The sequence below is a fragment of the Symsagittifera roscoffensis genome, chromosome 10 (genome assembly GCF_963678635.1).
Source record: "Symsagittifera roscoffensis chromosome 10, txSymRosc1.1, whole genome shotgun sequence".
Taxonomy (NCBI): domain Eukaryota; kingdom Metazoa; phylum Xenacoelomorpha; order Acoela; family Convolutidae; genus Symsagittifera; species Symsagittifera roscoffensis.
In genome coordinates, this window is record NC_087071.1 from 7,742,759 (window position 1) to 7,762,175 (window position 19,417).

General features: G+C 34.2%; 1 protein-coding gene across 1 annotated transcript in view; it reads left to right on the plus strand.

The window, feature by feature from the left end:
* The window catches only part of LOC134855374 (cleavage and polyadenylation specificity factor subunit 2-like), a 372,284-nt gene extending 355,813 nt beyond the window's left edge, over positions 1-16,471 (plus strand). Inside the window, exons 6-17 of the mRNA XM_063871878.1 lie at positions 4,034-4,131; positions 4,684-4,835; positions 5,301-5,436; positions 6,082-6,253; positions 6,531-6,686; positions 8,717-8,801; positions 9,322-9,472; positions 10,797-10,883; positions 11,701-11,839; positions 12,403-12,627; positions 14,930-15,053; positions 15,693-16,471. Of these exons, the coding sequence (XP_063727948.1) occupies positions 4,034-4,131; positions 4,684-4,835; positions 5,301-5,436; positions 6,082-6,253; positions 6,531-6,686; positions 8,717-8,801; positions 9,322-9,472; positions 10,797-10,883; positions 11,701-11,839; positions 12,403-12,627; positions 14,930-15,053; positions 15,693-16,084 (1,917 nt within the window). The 3' untranslated portion in view covers positions 16,085-16,471. The remainder of the gene's footprint in view (positions 1-4,033; positions 4,132-4,683; positions 4,836-5,300; positions 5,437-6,081; positions 6,254-6,530; positions 6,687-8,716; positions 8,802-9,321; positions 9,473-10,796; positions 10,884-11,700; positions 11,840-12,402; positions 12,628-14,929; positions 15,054-15,692) is intronic.
* The last annotated feature ends 2,946 nt before the right edge of the window (positions 16,472-19,417 follow it).

The window sequence follows — 19,417 nt, forward strand, 5'->3', positions numbered from 1 at the left end:
TGGGAAGACCTCCCGCTATTCTGTGTGCCCGCATAAGTTCTTAGTCTCTCTTTAACTTACCCCACATTCTACAGCCTTTGAAAAAGTGCGTGGGTGGAATTTTTGACTCATTTTTTTTTTCTGATTTTCTCGAAATTACCATCTCAAATCTGAAATTTTTGCGTCAATAGACAGAACAGGTTATGAGAAGTTCTCCTGAAAGAGGAACTATGCTCAAATATATATATCTCAGCGGACCCCGACGCACGCAGTGCGCGTCCTGTAGCTATCCTAGCCATGTCGAGATTGAGCTGGACACTCTTGCTACCTGGTCACTTAAAGGGAGCGTGTAGTGCATACGGCATCCCACCTTACGTGACCAGTGTGGATCGTATAGGGGCACCACTCCTAATAAATCCCACTCGTTGGCCCTTAGTCATCATAGATAACTTTAAAAGGTCTCTGGCTTAGACCGAGGTCTTTGGAGTAGACCGATGAGCATAGCTCATGCACTACTTGGTCAGGAATCTCGTATCGCCAGCTTTCTTTCCCCTACTAACTGACAGTTGGAAAAACGCGATAACCAACTGACAGCTTCAGGTCCATACTAACCGGCAATTTGAGACCCTTTACAATCGCCGGTAACTATAGAACATAGCTACCGCTTTGAGGGAAGAGTCCCTAAAACTCCTTTAAACAGAAGAGTTTTTACACGATTATGCAAGCATAGACCTTCGCCGACCACGAAGCCGTACAAAGTGTCAATAAACGTACGGGAAACCTGCCACTAGTTAGACTAGTGGCCAGGAGGGGCACACACAATGCAAAGATGTCGGGTATCCACCAAGGCTCACCTTTGCGGAAGCAACGCTCCCCAAGATTCGCACCTACGTCTCTAAGCACTGGGCAATGCGGCGTGTGACGTTTGCAGAAAAGGTCTCATTTGATGAACCATCGGTGATATACTGCCAACTCTACAGTATATCGCGTAGGCAGATAGGAAATACAAATAGGATTACTGCGGACCACAACGCAAAGGACTACACCACTCGAGGAGGCGTCACACAGGAGGTGTCACACTTATTCAGGGATAAAATCAGTCCGTTTTGGACTGTTTAATGGTCCTTTTTGTTTGATAGTTTTCCTGTGTTTTGGCCATCGCACATGAGAATAGTCCCCAGTTTTGTCCAATGTTTTTAGAAACCGATCTATTAGCAGAGCAATTTTTATCATAAAAACTGATAATTGAGTCTTTAAACAGACTAACGTAATGCAGCTGACGCATAATTGATTAACAGATTTGAAAAGAAGCTCAGTTTTGGGTTTTCGACTCTAATTAAGCACGATTTATATGGGATCGGGTTTTTTATTTGATTATTTAATTATTTTCGAAACGCTTAAGAAGATTTTTCTACTTTTTAAAAAATCGACTTCTCAAAAAATACTTTAAAAATGGTACCAATGGGAGACCTCTCGCTATTCTGTGTGCCCGCATAATTTCCTAGTCTCTTTTTACCTTACCCCACATTCTACAGCCTTTGGTAAAGTGTGTGGGTGGAATTTTTGACTCATTTTTTTCTGATTTTCTCGAAAATACCATCTCAAATCTGAAATTTTTGCGTCAATAGACAGAACAGGTTATGAGAACTTCTCCTGAAAGAGGAACTACGCCCAATTATTTTTTAACACTAAATATTATAACCTTCGAAGAAGTCAAATTTTCGATTTTTTGAGACTTTTCAAAAACCGTCTTCCTCAATCTGAGATTTTGGTTTTAATGGACAGAATGAGTTTTGGGAAGCTCCCCTGCCTTTGGAGAGACACTTGAACGGATGCACGATGGATGTCATGTCCTCAGTGTCGAGAAAAACATGTTTGAAGTTCTTGATTTTTGGTCTAAGTTAGAGCAAATAAGAACTGCATGCATGCTTGCAATAGCCTATTTAAGCCGTGAAAACTTAGTTTCATTCGAGTAAAATTCTTTTATGGAGTTTCAGTGCCGTTTTGGGAATCAAAACTTCAAAGATTTTAGTTATTTTTTCTTCTTTTTTCTTGTCTTTTTCTACAAAAACTGTTTTCAAATTAGATTATTTGACTTTGAATATTGAATTTGCCTAGTTTCTTTTTTTGTTCAGATCTTTTTCTTACCGCACATAAAAAATTACCATAATTTAAATTTTTTTAGGAGCATTCTGTGCTATTTGCACAGTAACCGATTATCTTTCTTTCCTTATGGTTTTTGCCTGTCCTAATGCATCAAATGTGCTCCAATGATTTTTTCAACTGCAATTTAGTTTCAGTTGCTTGAAGGATGGCAAGTGACGCTCTCGAATATCCATGTCAATTTCTCAAATGGCTCGAAATGAGACTGATTTTCAGTTTCTTGCATTAATTCAGTTTTCAGAATTCCTCGGGGTTTAAAGAAAGCCTTTTTGATCCAGTTTTCTCAAATTGGCTCAGTTTTATCGAAACACGGTCATAATGAAGCTCCAAGAGATTTAAGGTGATATATATCATTGTTTGAAAAACTAATTGTAAAAAGTTAATCATATCTATCGGTCTCCTTGTTCATTTTTCAATTGTGTTGGCTGAATTCAAGTTTTTGTTATTATGTAGATATCATTTAGACAGTTTGAGTTACGTTGAGTAGTTAAGTGAATGAGTGTCTTTGATAGGGAATTCCATATGCGCGAAAGGTCGAATGAGGGAAATTTTTTTTAGCCATTCAGATTTCATTATTCGTATACAAATAAGCATGTAAGATATGAAGTTATTTTGCTTATTCAGGGATAAAATCAGTCCGTTTTGGGCTGTTTAATGGTCGTTTTTGTTTGACAGTTTTCCTGTGTTTTGGCCATCGCACATGAGAATATCCCCCAGTTTTGTTCAGTGTTTTTAGAAACCGATCCATTAGCAGAGCAATTCTTTTCATAGAAAGTGATAATTGAGTCTTTAAACAGACTAACGTAATGCAGCTGACGCATAATTGATTGACAGACTTGAGAAAAAGCTCAGTTTTGGATATTTTGACTCTAATTAAGCACGATTTGTCAAAAAACTTTTGCACGATTTAAAGCACGATTTGTATGGGATCGGGTTTTTTATTTGATTTATTAATTTTTTTTTGAAACGCTTAAGAAAGATATTTCACTTTTCAAAAAATCTCCTTCTCAAAAAATACTCAAAAAATGGTACCAATGGGAAGACCTCCCGCTATTCTGTGTGCCCGCATAAGTTCCTAGTCTCTCTTTAACTTACCCCACATTCTACAGCCTTTGAAAAAGTGCGTGGGTGGAATTTTTGACTCATTTTTTTTCTGATTTTCTCGAAATTACCATCTCAAATCTGAAATTTTTGCGTCAATAGACAGAACAGGCTTTGAGAACTTCTCCTGAAAGAGGAACTACGCCCAATTATTTTTTAACACTAAATATTATACCTTCGGAGAAGTCAAATTTTCGATTTTTTGAGACTTTTCAAAAACCGTCTTCCTCAATCTGAGATTTTGGTTTTAATGGACAGAATGAGTTGTGGGAAGCTCCTCTGCCGAAACGGTTACGTCCAATTTTTGTTACCCCAAAAGTTATGACACTCGAAAAAGCCCAATTTTTGTTTTTTTTTATCGTTTCTAGCAGTTTTCGACTACTTGTCTTGAAAACTACCATCCCAAATCTGAGATTTTGGATTCAATTAAAAGAGAAAGATTTGAGTGAATAGCGCTTGGGTAAGCCCTCACTCACGTTCAATTCTCTCACAAAAAAGTTTTGGCCTTCAGAAAAGTCAATGTGTTTTGATTTCTTGTCCGTTTTTTTGAAACTTTTTGACTTCTCGAAAACAACTCTAGTCCAAATTAGGGGCAAAACAAAAATTTTCGTGCACAATATAACGCGTGACGAATTATAGCTCAGTTGAGAAGCCACTTTACAGTGCAGCGTTTGAAGTTTGCGCTCTCATTTGCTTATTGTTCTGATTCTGCTAAAAGATTGATCTGATATAAAAATTGGTCTGCTAAAATTTTTTTATTTATTGAGTTCAGTTTTTTGTTGATTGACAGGTGACGAAGGATGGGGAGGAGGATGTAGTGTATGCAGTGGACTACAATCATAAACGGGAGAGACACTTGAACGGATGCACGATGGATGTCATGTCCAGGTAGATAACCATATCATAGTGTCTATGAACGTCATTTTTCTTGTTTTCTTTCAGAAAATGTGTTCTCGCTCACTGCTTCATTTTATTTGTTCAAAGGAAGGCAAACTCCACTATCGAATAGCAAAAGTGTTTAGGCCATGAAAAATGTGATCGACTTCGAGTTTCGAAAATGGAATTTAATATCAGATTTTCCAGTGGGATGAATAAATGATCAATTTATCCATTTCTCTCAAAGTGGGTTAATTTTATCAGAAAGCGTCAAAAAGAATTTGTTTTAGTGGTTCGAAGACCTTTAAGGTCATATCTTTGGTTTTGGAAAAAATCAGTCCTTTTTTGTAATTGCGTTAAACTCAGTTGGCTATGCAATTACAATACCGGTTTATGAGAAATCAAGCGCCAATTTTTGTTCTAAACGTCACCATTCATCTATACTGACCTCCAAAAATGTCGTATGCTTAAGACTGAGTTTATTTTTATATTTTGTTCCCCAAAAATTGATCGAACTGTAGTGAAATAATGATGTCCAAACTCATCTATGGTTCTTTGCTTGAGGTCCCACATTCTGATAACAGATGCATACAATGGCACTTATGTGGGGGAGAAGAGACCAGTGAGAGATGAGCAGCTAACTGTTAATATTATGAGCACTCTGAGAGAGAGGGGCAATGTGCTCATTTGTATAGACACTGCTGGGAGAGTATTAGGTTAATTGTTTTGATTTTGTTAATAAACGAAACATCAAGTCTCTAATTCTAATTACAAAAGCAATGTAAATCAATGTTTGGGTTTAATTAATATAATTAATAAATTCAAAATTTTGGTTTTAAGTGTAAAGTTTAGGTGTTAAATGAATTAAAACTATTTCAGTGATTTTAATCAAACTTTGAGCCCGTCACTGGTTTTAAAGATAAAATCGAGAAGCTGCCGAGATAAGGATTGGGTGTTCTTTTTGTAAAGGGCTAAACAACCAAACTTAGTGTTTGTGCAAGCATCGATGACTTTGTGAATTTGTTGGCTGCTTGTTTTTTTTTTCACCGTTAAAGCGTCATTAGCAAAACCTTAGCTGAGATATGAAGAAAGCTTGAAGTCATAAAAAATCATGTGACTTGTTTCGTTTTTTATGTGCGATATTGCACAGCAAATGAGTACTCTGTTTGTGATATTTCCAGAACTGGCGCAGCTGCTGGACAATCTGTGGCGCAATGAGGAGAGTGGACTGAACCAGTACTCTCTCGCCCTTCTCTCCCACATGAGTCACAACACTGTCGAGTTTGCCAAAAGCCACATGGAATGGATGAGCGACAGGTGGGTTAACTACGAAACAAAATTGAGACCAGCAAAAATTGCTATTTTATCGATTGCGATTTAAAAAAAAAATGAGATTTTCAATTTTTTTACTGATCTGCGACTATTAGAGATAAAACAGAGAACTAATGGAGAACAATAGAGAACATAGAACGAAATGTTCTAATTATTTTATCGGCTCTTTTTCCTTTTCCCTCACCTGCAAATTTTTATATTTGAAGTTACTGTTCACTTTGTCCGATTGTCATGAAAATTGACATACAGACTGATTAGGCAATGACAAACATATTTGGTCTTCATAATCAACCTTGTAAAACTAGTCGTTAGACCATAAAATTCATGTTTGAGTGAGATGGGGGGGGGGGGGGGGGGAGGAAAAAGAGCCGTTTTATCTTTTTAATTGAAGAAAAGGCGGCGTTCTTTTCAATTACTATAGTTGGAAGGAATACAAGCGAACATTTCTGCGAAAAATTGTTATCGTGCTCACAAATTGTTATTCTGCTCAGCTTGCAAATGATGATCTACTCATTTCAAGAACAATTTGCAAATTGGTACATACAATGTTTTTTTACTTCTATGTTGACATTTCTCATAAAAACGCAAATTTGCTGTAATTGCAATCAAAAAGTATTTTTTTGTGGTTAGATTAATGACACAGTTTGAGTCGGACAGAACAAATCCGTTCGCATTCAAGAACCTCAAACTTTGTCACTCGCTGGAAGATCTGAAGAGACTCACAGACCCCAAGGTCATTCTGGCTACACAGCCGGATCTCCAATCTGGATTCGCAAAGGACCTGTTTGTCCAGTGGTGCCAGGTAAATAATTTCTAAATATTGGAAAGTAGTTTAACTTTCTTAATCATAGAGGAAGAAGGCTGACAAGCGTATTAAAATAACTGCAGTTGTTGCTGAAATTACATAATAATCTGAATTTTGTAATTGAAGAACATGTGAAGATTATGTAATTAAACGTGCTATGAATTGTATGCCGATTTTCTGAAATGATTGTTCCATTTTTGGCAGTATTGTGGTAGTAGTTTGCTATGTTGTCTTTGAAATGAGTGAATTGACAACATTTCCCGATTGTTTTTAGGACCCGAAGAACTCTGTAATTTTCACCCAGAGGACTGGCCAGGGCACTCTTGCTCGCCTGTTGATTGACAGACCAGAGACCAAAGCAGTGGCAATTGATGTGAAAAAGAGAGTTTTGCTTGAGGGAGAAGAACTTCAACAATATATGTTGCAGAAGGTAAAAATATATTCCGTTCGTGTTTATTTTTGGCCCGATGATTACGCTTGCGAAGCAAAGTGTTATAGTACGAACTTTCTTTTTTTCCAACCTAAGACGCAAATTTTGTTGCGATTAAGTCGCAAATATTGTTGCTACTTAAAGCTACAATATTTGCTGCATCGAATTGGCATGACAGCTTATTTGTTGCACCTTTACAAATGATTGATAACATGTTCTTTGACATTCGAATAGTTATAAATTTACACAGTTGATGCATTTTTAATTCATCAAGTGAGCCTAAAAAGCTATTTGTTTCAAACATCATAGCAATAATAAAATTTCGATTCCAGAAATTTTCTAACTCAATATATCTCGCATTTTTTTGAAATGCATGATTTATACATAATGTGGCTTTATAGTTTGCAATTTATTACATGCAAAATTGTATCTTTTTGTATTTGGTGTTACTTTTGCTGCATGGAAGTGGCAATTTATTAGAATATGTAGGTGCGTTTTTGGTGGCTAGTTTTCGGGGATTTTAAGCGTTCTTGGCTGATTGGTTAGTGCGTGAGACTCAAATTTGCTAGGTCGCAGACTTTTGCTAATTGGAATTTTTGTTAAGTCGAGTTTTTGCAAATTCTCTTATGTCACTTGATAGAGCGTCTTTTTGGTCGTGTTCTCGCAAGTGCTTGCGAACCGCAGCTTCCTCTGTTTCAAATTCGGGAGGATTTTATTGACCATTGTTGCCCAGTGATGTCCGTTTAAATGAATGAAAATAAGAGTGAAGATCGACGTGTTGCAAAATTATTTCAAGCTCCGTCAGTACAATTCAAATTGTTTTTCCTTGATTTGTTGCTTTAAAATTAAAGTTTTTTGTTTAAATTTTTCTTGGACAGTTTTTCACATTTAAATGAATTGAAATCTAATTCTTTATCGGAAGTACATTACTGTTGATGCCGCAAACGTTCATAGATTAACTTAATAGCTTTATCTGTTAAATCGTTCTTTAATTTAATAATAATTTCAAGCGTTGGCTTTGAAAAAAATGGTTAATTTATTATCTTTTCACTTATAATTCAGCTGATTTAGCATAGGTTTTTAGCCAAAGAACTACTTAATACTTAAAAATTCATCGTGGCGTTTTATTGCATTGGTAGTGATGGTGCCCTGGACTAGTTTTATTGCGGATTTAAATCGCATGTACGCTGCAGTTTGCGAGGTGGGGTTTTCAGTAATCATAGCTCAGAGTACCTTAATAAGATGACGGAGTGAAAGTGTAATGATGATTTTGATCATTTTGATTTCCATCAGGCCCAGACATCACTCATTAGCGTAAACTTAATGGACAATCTAACAAAACTGCAATAATTTGTGATAAAGAAAATTTTGATAAAATATGAATTTTGGACCGTCAATAGCAATTTTTAAGTGTTCAAATTTGACTCAAATATTTATCTTATTAGGTGTAAGAGAAAGAAGTGGTTTTCACTTAAATATGTCTCGATTATTTTTTTTCGGAAACAGTTAAATTATGTTCAGGCTTCATTTTGATTTGACTTATTGATTTTTTTCTGGTTAAAAGAATGCAAACTCCACTATCGAACTGCAAAAGTGAAAAGGTCACGAAAAACATGATTGACTTCTAGTTCCAAAAATGGAGTTTAAATTTCGGAATTCCCAGTGGAATGGCAAAATATGATCCAGTTTTCTCTCATTTGGATAACCAATCAGGAACAGAATTTTAAACTTGAAGAGCTTTAACTTGTTATATTGTTTTCTGTGGAAAGTGGAAATAGTTCAAAAAAAGCTTATCTCAACTTTCTTTCTTGTTTACTTGTTCTTGTAATTTTTTCCAACTGTCTGTTGGCAATTTTTTTAATTCGGAAAAAATTTGGGTGCTGAAAATGTTCTACTATATATTTTTCCTCACTTTCGTCGATAGTCGGAGCAATTGTACTTATAAAATGTTTTCAGGCGAGGTTATTGTACAAACAAATGTAGAAATATCTCTGTAATGTACTTTATGTGTGTTTGTGTGTGTTAAATAGCAACATGAGGCAGAGGCTAAACAGGACAGAGATGGAAAAAAGAGACCCAAGAAAGAAGTGAAGGAAGTTATCAACACTCTAGGTGGTAAGTTCGGGTGAACCTCTCATGTGCGAAAAGCCGAATGTACGAAAATTTTATCAGCCAATCAGATTTCCTAATTCACACATACGCGGTAAAATCAGTCGGCTTTTTGGGAAAGTTTAAGGCATTGATTTGATGGGAATTTTTGCGCATTCGGTGCTTCGCGTATGGTAATAGACCTCAGTAAGGTCAGAAACAGTCTGCATTGTTATGTAGCTGTCAAAAATTCAAAACTGACATATTAGTTGAACAATTCCTCTGTCAATTAAAACATAAGGGGGCTTTGTCTATAGAATTTCAAGGGGTTTTGTGTGAAATGACTTGACAGTGCTTGTTATAAGTCACCCAACCGTGCTTGTCTGTTGGAAAGAGTTTGTCGAAAAATTGAAATCGCTGAAATTCTGCTTGTTTCAAGAGGTACTCAAAATCGTTTTAAATCACTCAACTAATCATGTGAGTATAGATAATCATAGACGCACGGTCTTTTAAGTTAATCTACTGCTTATCCATTTTTTGCTTAAAGGTGACATTGTAATGGACACTGAAGACGAAGATGAGGAGGACGAGGTGGTGGGAGGGCTGAAGAGGGGGGTGGGGGGAGGGGCAGCAGGGGGTGACTCATCTAGTGATGAGGAGAACGAAGAGATGCTGATGGAGAAACTGTGGAAAAATAGGCAAGAGACCACAGATTTTTTTTTTCATACTTGTAATTCACACCGGATCCCGTTAATTATTTCTCCCCGTTTGTACCGACTGAAGATTGACCATATAAAGAACTTATAATTCTACTAAATATATGCAAAATTTGTACCGTGTAACGACTGATTTAAACTGCCGCTAAGTCGATTTTTGTATTCACGTTCAGATATATCGTTGTTTACACTGGCGAGCGTAGTGTATTAGTTAAACTTTACTTTTTTTGAAGCTTACTCACATATGGGGGCACGATTTATATAATCACGATCTAAAGCATTGTAATTTTCGTAGCATCTGGGTCGTATTTCTCCTTTTTCTTATTTCACTTTATTAACTTGTTTTTTTTTTGTCGTTTTCTTGCTAGGTTACTACTATGATAGAGAGGTCCCGCATGCAGTTGGCATGTAATAATTTGAAAACTAATTTCTGTGTGAAATTCTGTTTTTTCAAATTATGTTGAGTCAGAAATTTTTTAGATTAAAAGTTGTAATTGAAATATTGTTTACATGAAAAAAAAAAATAAAAAAAGTGATCGCTGTAACTTATTTAACGGTTTAAAAAGCAGTTTTTTTAATTTAACTACATAAAAAAACTGGAATTTTCCCATTTTGTTGCAGGATTTTTGTCGCGAGATATTAAACATGAGCTAGATTAACGTGGTAAAACTCTTCGCTGATTTTTTGCTACTCTTGTAAAATGACTATCGCTAGTACAGAAGTTACAGGTTAAATATTCTAAGCAAAATATGGTTTCGAGGGGAGAACTCGTAGATAACCTTATTTTTAAACCAAACTTATACTATTAAATATCAAGGTTATTAAGAGTAATGCACGTAGTGAAAACTCTTTTATAGGTCTTGTTGTTTTTTTTTACAGGAAAAAGTCTTAAAATTTGTTCATGCTCAATTTTGATTTTTCGCGATTTGATTTGTGATTTCTTTTTAAGGTCAGTGCATTTCTATTGTTTAAAGGAAGGCAAACTCCACTATTGAACAGCAAAAGTGGAAAGGTCACGAAAAACGCGATGGACTTCTAATTTTGAAAATGGAAAATAATTATCAGATTTCCCAGCGAAATAAAAGTTTTACCTATTGATCCAGTTTTCTCAAATTGGGTTAACAAAAAGTGTCAATCATAAATTGTTCTACAAATTCAAAGAGCATTTTATTCGAAATTCAAAAGTTGCAGATTTTTGAAAAAACAAGTCGGTTTTTTTTTCAATTTCCTTGCGTTCATTACTCTTTTCCAACTGTCAGTTGGCTATGTTCTTCAATATTCTGATGTGACCAACTCCTGTTTTTAGACCTCGCGACTTCTTCGTGGACACCGACTGCAACAAGCCAAGCGTGTTTAAACCCACCAAACGCGCACCCGTCATGTTCCCACACAGGTTTGAACTATAAGTTAATATACGCTGATATGATATGCTGAAATATGTCATATACACAATTTAGGATAGCCAAAGAGTCGTGGATTACTATGGATTTTTATGGAGGGAATATAGCAAAATGTTTTTGGATTTTTGATTGATATGCTCAAAGCAAAATGAAAAAGTTATTAATTGATCCAGTTTTTTTTCTAAATGGTATAAAAAGCGTGATTCATTTTTTCTTCGAAGTTTTCATTTAAGTTTTGTTCAGTTTCTTTGAGTTCTATTATACTTTTCAATTTGTATGTTGACTATGTTTATTTAATAAGCAATACTTCGTCCCATAAAGGCATGAAAAATATTATTATTTCATATTAAAAGGACGAAATTTTAGAATTTAAAATTATTTCAGTAATATTTTCATCAAATAAATGCTAACTCTTTTTGAAAGTTTTCAATAATTTCGGAAAATAAACATCGAAAGAAAGCCACACAATCGGAATTCTGCTAAAACGATGTTTAAGAAGGAGTTGTTTAAATAAGAAAACAAGGAGTGTTATAAGTAACATCACTTAATTAATTAAGATGATTTATCCACGGGGGAAAGGACCAACACAAGAGCTGTACAGCTCATCACGGCGTACCGCTGTTGTGCTCCTGTTTAAGAACTACATGCAATTATTATTTTTTTTTTGTTATTTTTCTGGGCTGGGTAATGTTGCTTCACCCTCAAGCAACGAGCACGGATCATGGTGGGCCTCGAACATCCGACCTTTCGAGTGAGAGGCGGAGACGTAACCACTTCACCACCGCTCCCCTAACTTCGGCTCCTGTTTAGAGACCGAGTGTTGAAATGGGATGACTATGGGGAGCCGATAGATCCAGACATGTTCACAGATCCAGACTTGGTGGCCAAAGAGAGAGGAGACAGACAGAACAGACAGCAACTGAAACAGCAGAGTCAGCAACCAACTGAGGTAATGGAGAAAAGCTCTGTGATAGATAAAAAATAAGAGGCCACTGACAAGAGCTGTTAAGAAATTATTAATGATCTCCATGGCAGATTTCTGTGCGGGTATTTTTTTGGATTCTACCAAAACGCATTTGGATAAGTCAAGCAAAAGGAAACCGAAAAATGCATAAATTGTTCAATTTTCAGTACCACTGTCAACTAGAAAGCGCGGCTATAAATTGAAATAATAGGAATTGTGTGAAATCATCAAAAATTTTTAGCTGATGTTGAAAAAAGCAAAGAAAAAAGGTGATATTGAAAAAATCAAAGTGAAAAGAAGCAAAAAAATCATTTCTGGCAAAAAATCACTTGCAAAATTTTAAAGTTTATGAAGATACCTAATCGAACACATTTTGATTCAGGTAATACACTTGACCAGTTCGAATTGACAATTTTCATTTTCGATAATTTGAATTAACTTATGAATTTAGCGGCTCCCTGTATAAATCACTAATTTGAAATAATGTTTCAAGTTTAACTAATAACGAGGATAGATTATCAAATGTGGTCTCATCATTTTTTTCATAGGTAGTGGACTTGACCAGTTCGGAGGAGCGACCCACCAAATGTGTGATAGAAAAGAGAAGTCTGAAGATCAAGTGTAAATTGGCCTTCATAGACTACGAGGGCAGAAGTGACGGAGACTCAGTCAAGAAGATCATCGCCCACTGCAAACCCAAACAACTCATTCTAGTCAGAAGTTCAGATGCCAGTGCGAAGGCAGTGGTCGACTACTGCATCAATGACGCTAAGGTGTTTATTTCTTTCTTTCCCTATATTTTGTTAGATTTTTTAAGAGTAATGAACGTAGTGAGTATACTTATGTAGGTCTTGGTGATTTTTTTAAGTTTTTTTTTCACGCTCAATTTAGATTTTTTTTGCGGTTTGACTTCTGATTTCTTTTTTTTAGTTCGGTTTATTTATTTTGTCAACAGGAATACAAACTTTAGTATCGAAAATGAAAATTGTAAAGGTCACGTAAAACGTGATCGACTTCTGGTTTCGAAAGTCGATGTTAAATATCGAATTTCCCAGCGAATTAAAAATTTTACCTATTAATCCAGGTTTCTCAAATTGGGTTAATTTTATCAAAAAAATGTTTATTTAAATTGTTCTAGAAATGCAAAGAGCTTTAAGGGCATCTATTTTTTTCTTTGAGATTTGAAAAAATATAGTCCCTATTTTTCTGTTTACTTGCGTTCACTGTCTCTATTCGAACTGTCTTTTGGCTATGTTTTTGTTTATCACACAAAATTAGGCACCCAAAATATTTGTTTGAGTCCTTCGAGTGATATATCATTTAAAAGACTTCCAGTGTCGAGAAAAACTGGTTGGCATTTTTTGATTTTTAGTCTAATATCGAGCGAGTGAAGCACATATGCGGTGCATTTAAAATAGCAATGCAATCAATTGACTTTAAGATAACTGAAATTGATTAAATTCTAGTCGGTTATCATTTTCAAAATTCAATTCATTGTTGTCATTCGGATCACGTTGTTTTTAAACTGAAAAAAAATGTGCTGTGTATAAACTAATGCGGAAAGAAACCCAGAAATTGTAATGAACAAAATTTGAACAAAAAATTTTTGATTTTTTTTTTTTGCTGAATTCTATAATTGAATTGAATTGACAATTAGCCGCTTTGAATCCTTCATCTCTAATTAATACTGCGCTGAGTTGTTTTCCTGGGATGATCAAAAATGCTAGTCGTAATTCAGACTCTTAAAAAGGGAGTGATGTTTTTTTGCTTTTTTTCAGGAAAAGTCTTTAAATTTGTTCAGGCTCAATTTTACCTTTCGTAGTTTGACTTATGATTTATTTTCAAGTTCAGTTTATTTGGTTTGTTAAAAGGAAGGCAAACTTCAACATCGAACTGCAGAAGTGTAAAGCTGACAAAAAAGTGATCGACTTCTAGTTTCGAGAGTTTCAGATTCAATTTTCAGATTTCCCAGCGTAATAAAAAATTTACATATTGATCCAATTTTCTCAAATTGGATTCAGTCATAAAGAGTTTTAAGTGCATCTATTTTTTTTAAAGTTCATAAGTTTAGATTTTTTTCAAAAGTTAAGTAATTTTTTTTTCTCTTTGCTATCATTGACTCTTTTGTAACTGTCTGTTGGCTATGTTAATATATGAAAAAATGAAACTTTTCATGCATTTCCATACGAAAAGAAAATTAATTGAAGGGTCTCTGATTACTGATTTTTTTCATACATGGAAATTTTATCTTGAGCATTTTTACATAAACTTAATTTTTTTTTAAATTGAGTTCTTTTCAAAAGTTTTGGGTTGTGTTCGTAACCGAACACAAGTGATAAAGACCCTGGAAACTCATTTTTTAGAATCACTAAAGGTCTGAAATGTACAATGCATTGGAAACAACCTGAAAACAGATGTATTACACAAATGATATAATGAAAGCAGCAAACGTCTTAAGTTTGGTAGAATGCTTCAAAAATCTTAATTTTCTTGAATTCGAAATTTTAATCAACCATGTATGGACCAGGGTATACCCAAATTTGCAATATATAATGAAGAAATTTTCAGAGCGTTTTTGAAAAAAAAAATAATCCAGAGAAACGGAAAATAGAAAATGCTTGTTTGAGTACAAAATTTGTTTTGCGCTGGAAAAAAAAAACTATTTTTTGGGGTAATTTTGAACTGACTTTATTTTTTTGGTGTATCCAGCAAAAATTGCTAGTCACGCATTTTCCATTTATGAAAATTGTATGATAGGTATTTTTTGCCAAAAATTTTCCTTTTTTTAATTATGATGATACACCGACTTGGCAAATGGAAATTGTATGTAAGTTTTTTTTTGCCGAAAATTTTCTTTTAATTATGACCATACTATGACCGGCAAAAATGTATGATAATTGTATGTTCAGCAATTTTTTATAGACTTGGTTAATGAAAGTGTGTGACTAGCATTTTTGGTCTATGGAGATCAACCCGGGCTATCAGTAGAAGTCGATGGACTAAATTCAATACCAATGGGATAAATCATTGGTGCCTTTCGTTCTTTGTTATTGTGTTTGCTATTAATGTGTTTAGGTTGAGTTGAGTGCCCTCGTGCCGAAGTACAATGAGACAGTGGACGCTACGCTGGAGAGTTTCATCTACCAGGTGAAATTGACTGACAACCTCATGGCTGGACTGGATTGGAACAAAGTCAAAGGTACGGCAGTGACCTCTCTTGGTATCCTTAGTATCCTTGATGCTGTAGATTCTGCTTCAAGCAATATTGTAGTTTTGCTTTGGACTATTTTCTAACCAGAAGGCTTTTGCTTTCAAAAATTTTCTAACCACGAAATGGCACCTCTTAGATCCATCTTAACTTAATATAAAATCATCCATAGCTGGAATTCGTCGTTCACTCAAAAACAAATATGTATGTTTTTTGTTAGTTGAATTAATTACTTCAGCCGTGGATGGTTTACATATATTTGAGATGGATCTAAGCTTTCTCTCAAAGATTTCGATAAATTTTGAAATTAAGCTAATAATATAGTGCTGTTAATAAAAAACGGACCACAACCTTACCCTGAAAGCATCATGCATTGTTGAGCTCACGAAATGTTAAAGCCGAGAATTTGAGAGAAATTGGTGCAAATATTGTCTTCTGTAAGATGAGACGCCCCCTCCTCTTAGAAATTTTGTGAAATTAATTAAGGCGAGTTAGATCAGATCCTAAATATAGAATCAGAATTTTTTTTTCACTTAAAAGTTTCGTTTTTGTTTTTATGTTATTGTTGAAAAAAAGTACACATTTCTGAAAATAAGTTACAAATAATTACTTTATTTCAAAAATTTTTAGGCATTGAACTCACTTGGGTGGACGGAATCATTTCAAACGAAGTTGAGAAAGAGTTTCAAGATGGCCACAACCAATTGGACTTAACCGGCTCAGGCTCCAGTTCCAAAATCCCTCTCTTACAAAAAGTGCAACCTGAATCCAGCAAACATGACTCACTTGTTGAACTATCTTCACACGATACAGTTTTTGTGAATGAAGTTCGACTGAACGAGTTTAAAATGATATTAACTAAACATGGATTACCGGCCGAGTTTATAATGGGCGTTTTAGTTGTTAATAACAGAGTGGCCGTTAAAAGACTAAAAAGCGGGCATATTTCGATTGAAGGATGTCTTTGTGAAGATTATTATAAAGTGAGAGAACTTTTGTACCAACAGTTTGCTGTGCTGTAATGATGGAAGTGTTTTTCTGAACAAGCCAATATGTTGGTTAATAGAAAACAAAATATGCGGGTCTTAAGACGATTTAAAACTTTTTTCATTTTGAAACGAGTGTAGATTTACTTTTTATTTTTCCTCAGCACAAGACAACGTTTTTGAACTAATATTCAAAACTATACATATTGAGAAGCTTCAATTGAGATTTTTTTGTTCTGGGCTAAAAACTTGAGCTCACATATTGGCCTGTTGAAATTTATGTCTCAGACCTGAATAAAAATATGAGAGACAGTTTGACGTATTTATTATATTGCATTCTTTTCTGAATTTGATGTTGATTGCTGTTGATCTTGATATGTTTATTTTGGCTGCAAAACGAATTCAATAAAGCTTAGTAGCGTATTTTTCCTCTCAAAATTCGGGAGTAAATCTGTATATTTCAAACTAGAGCCTAAATCGGAAGGTTTTCTAAGTTCGTCAATTCGATTAGGTGATAGTTTGAACACCGATGAATGTAGGTAGGTCATACCTTAAACTTAAATTTTCTTTCAAAAAGATAGGGTTTAAGTCTAATCATTTAAACTTATCTTCAAATCTTTGTAAAAACAAACTTTCTCAAAGCTTTATATTATAGCTCTTTAAAACAGCTTAACGCTTTGTCGCTCTCCTTAACAAAATTGACGTTTATCAAATCAGAATATGAATAGCAACAATGTTAGCAACTTACAACCCCCATCAGAGTTTAAAAAATATTAAGCTTGTTCCAAATTCGATTTGCTTTTATCACCAACTTTCGGAAATTTAACTGATTTTTTTTTGGTTTTTTGCCTGGCTTAATGCATCACATTGTTCTTCATTGACTTTTTCAACTTTTATTCATCTTCAGTCGGTAAAAGGAAGGCAAGTTACGCTCTCGAATATTTATATAAAAAATTGAAATGGAACAAAAATTGCAATCGATATTCAGTTTTATGCATGCAATTAAGAGTCCCTGAATGTAGCTCATACTCATAAAGGTCCGGTGTTTTTTTTCAGGAAAAATCTTGCAATTTGTTCTGGCTGAAATTTACTTTTTCGCTCTCTTACCTTTGAATTCTTTTTATGTTTCTATCCTATGTTAAAAGGAAGGCAAACACCACCATCAATTAGAGCATTTTACAAGGGGATTTTGCAGCGGAAGAAAATCATCCAGGTATCCAGTTTCAAAGTGGGTTGCATTAATCAAATAGGTGTCAACCATAAATAGTTAATGAAATTTAATTAACTTCGAGCAGATATAATTTTCTTTGAATTACTAACTTATTTTTTTTTATTCTTTGCGTTCATTTAGTTTTTTTTTCAACCGTATGTTGGCTATGTTATAAGTTGGAATTTATTCACCCAATGTTTCGTCAAATTGATTTTATCTTTTTGAATAGCTTGCAATTTTTTTTACTTTATGGGAGGAATAAACGCTCTCCAATAAAAAAAATAGAACACTCGAAAAAATTATTTCATTGTCGATGGCGTTTTTAATTTCCTAGCAAAAGTGTGATACGAATATTTTGATGAATTCTGCTCTAGTTGGATTGTTTTATCAAAAAAAGTGACTGCGAAACACTCTTGACAACCATAAATGGCTCAGATGTATTTTGAGATGAATACGAGAAATTAAAAAAAAACATCGTTCGTTTCTTCGATTTCCTTGAAACTTGATTATTTTCATAGCAATTTTATTTACTTATGGAAGGAAGAAACGCTCTCCAATAAAAAAAAATAGAAGACTCGAAAAAATTATTTCATTGTCGATGGCGTTTTTAATTTCCTAGCAGAAGTGTGATACATATATTTTGATGAATTCTGCTCTAGTTGGATTGTTTTATCAAAAAAAGTGACTGCGAAACACTCTTGACAACCATAAATGGCTCAGATGTATTTTGAGATGAATACGAGAAATTAAAAAAAAACATCGTTCGTTTCTTCGATTTCCTTAAAACTTGATTATTTTCATAGCAATTTTATTTACTTTATGGGAGGAATAAACGCTCTCCAATAAAAAAAATAGAAGACTCGAAAAAATTATTTCATTGTCGATGGCGTTTTTAATTTCCTAGCAGAAGTGTGATACATATATTTTGATGAATTCTGCTCTAGTTGAATTGTTTTATCAAAAAAGTGACTGCGAAACACTCTTGACAACCATAAATGGCTCAGATGTATTTTGAGATGAATACGAGAAATTAAAAAAAAAACATCGTTCGTTTCTTCGATTTCCTTAAAACTTGATTATTTTCAAAGCAATTTTTTTTTACTTTATGGGAGGAATAAACGCTCTCCAATAAAAAAAATAGACGACTCGAAAAAATTATTTCATTGTCGATGGCGTTTTTAATTTCCTAGCAGAAGTGTGATACATATATTTTGATGAAATCTGCTCTAGTTGGATTGTTTTATCAAAAAAAGTGACTGCGAAACACTCTTGACAACCATAAATGGCTCAGATGTATTTTGAGACGAATACGAAAAATTAAAAAAAAACATCGTTTGTTTCTTCGATTTCCTTAAAACTTGATTATTTTCATAATTAAGATTCATTTTAAAACTTGCAGACGAGACTCCGCGGAAGTTCAACTTTTAAGCTGATCAAAACTCAGTCGTATACGTGAAACTATTTCAAAATCCAAATCTTCAAAGTATTTTTGTTGTCTTCCAAATGAATTTACTTTGTAAATATATTTATTGGGTTGCAGTTTCGATTTTTTCGGTTTGATTTTTCTATGATAACTGCAGAATCAAAATCACAACTCTTTTTTTATTTTTCAGCGTAGAACCGTCAAAGCTATTGGAAACTTAATGTTTAAATTTGGAAGCTTAATGTATTTGGTATCTACAAATACTATTCAATTAAGTTTTTTTACTGTCGGAAGTTTTTCGTCCAATCGGCCTACTTTTTGTTCTTTTAGTTATAAGAGATTGTTTTGAATAGTGAGTACTTCCCGTTTTCTAATAATTAGCATTTATCCACCTTTTTATCGCCTTATTACACAAGCAAAGTTTGTGTGATACTATGAACTCTTTTTTTTTCCAAGCTCAATGGCAAATATTAGTGTTAACTTTGAAAATTTTCTTATATTGCAGTATGTGCCTAAGACAAATAACCAGCTATTAAATAAAACCAATGTTAAGAGTTTTAAAGCAGGCTTGCATATTACGCAGGATTGGTTGTTTTTAATGAAATTTTTCGTATACTAGTTAGAATGCGTCCGCTCTATAAATTGAGGCGTGTTTGTCGGTAAATTTCCTTTTCAATTTGACTGGTACTGCTAACGCGTCATAATTGACTTGAGTCACTTAGCATTTATGTAGACT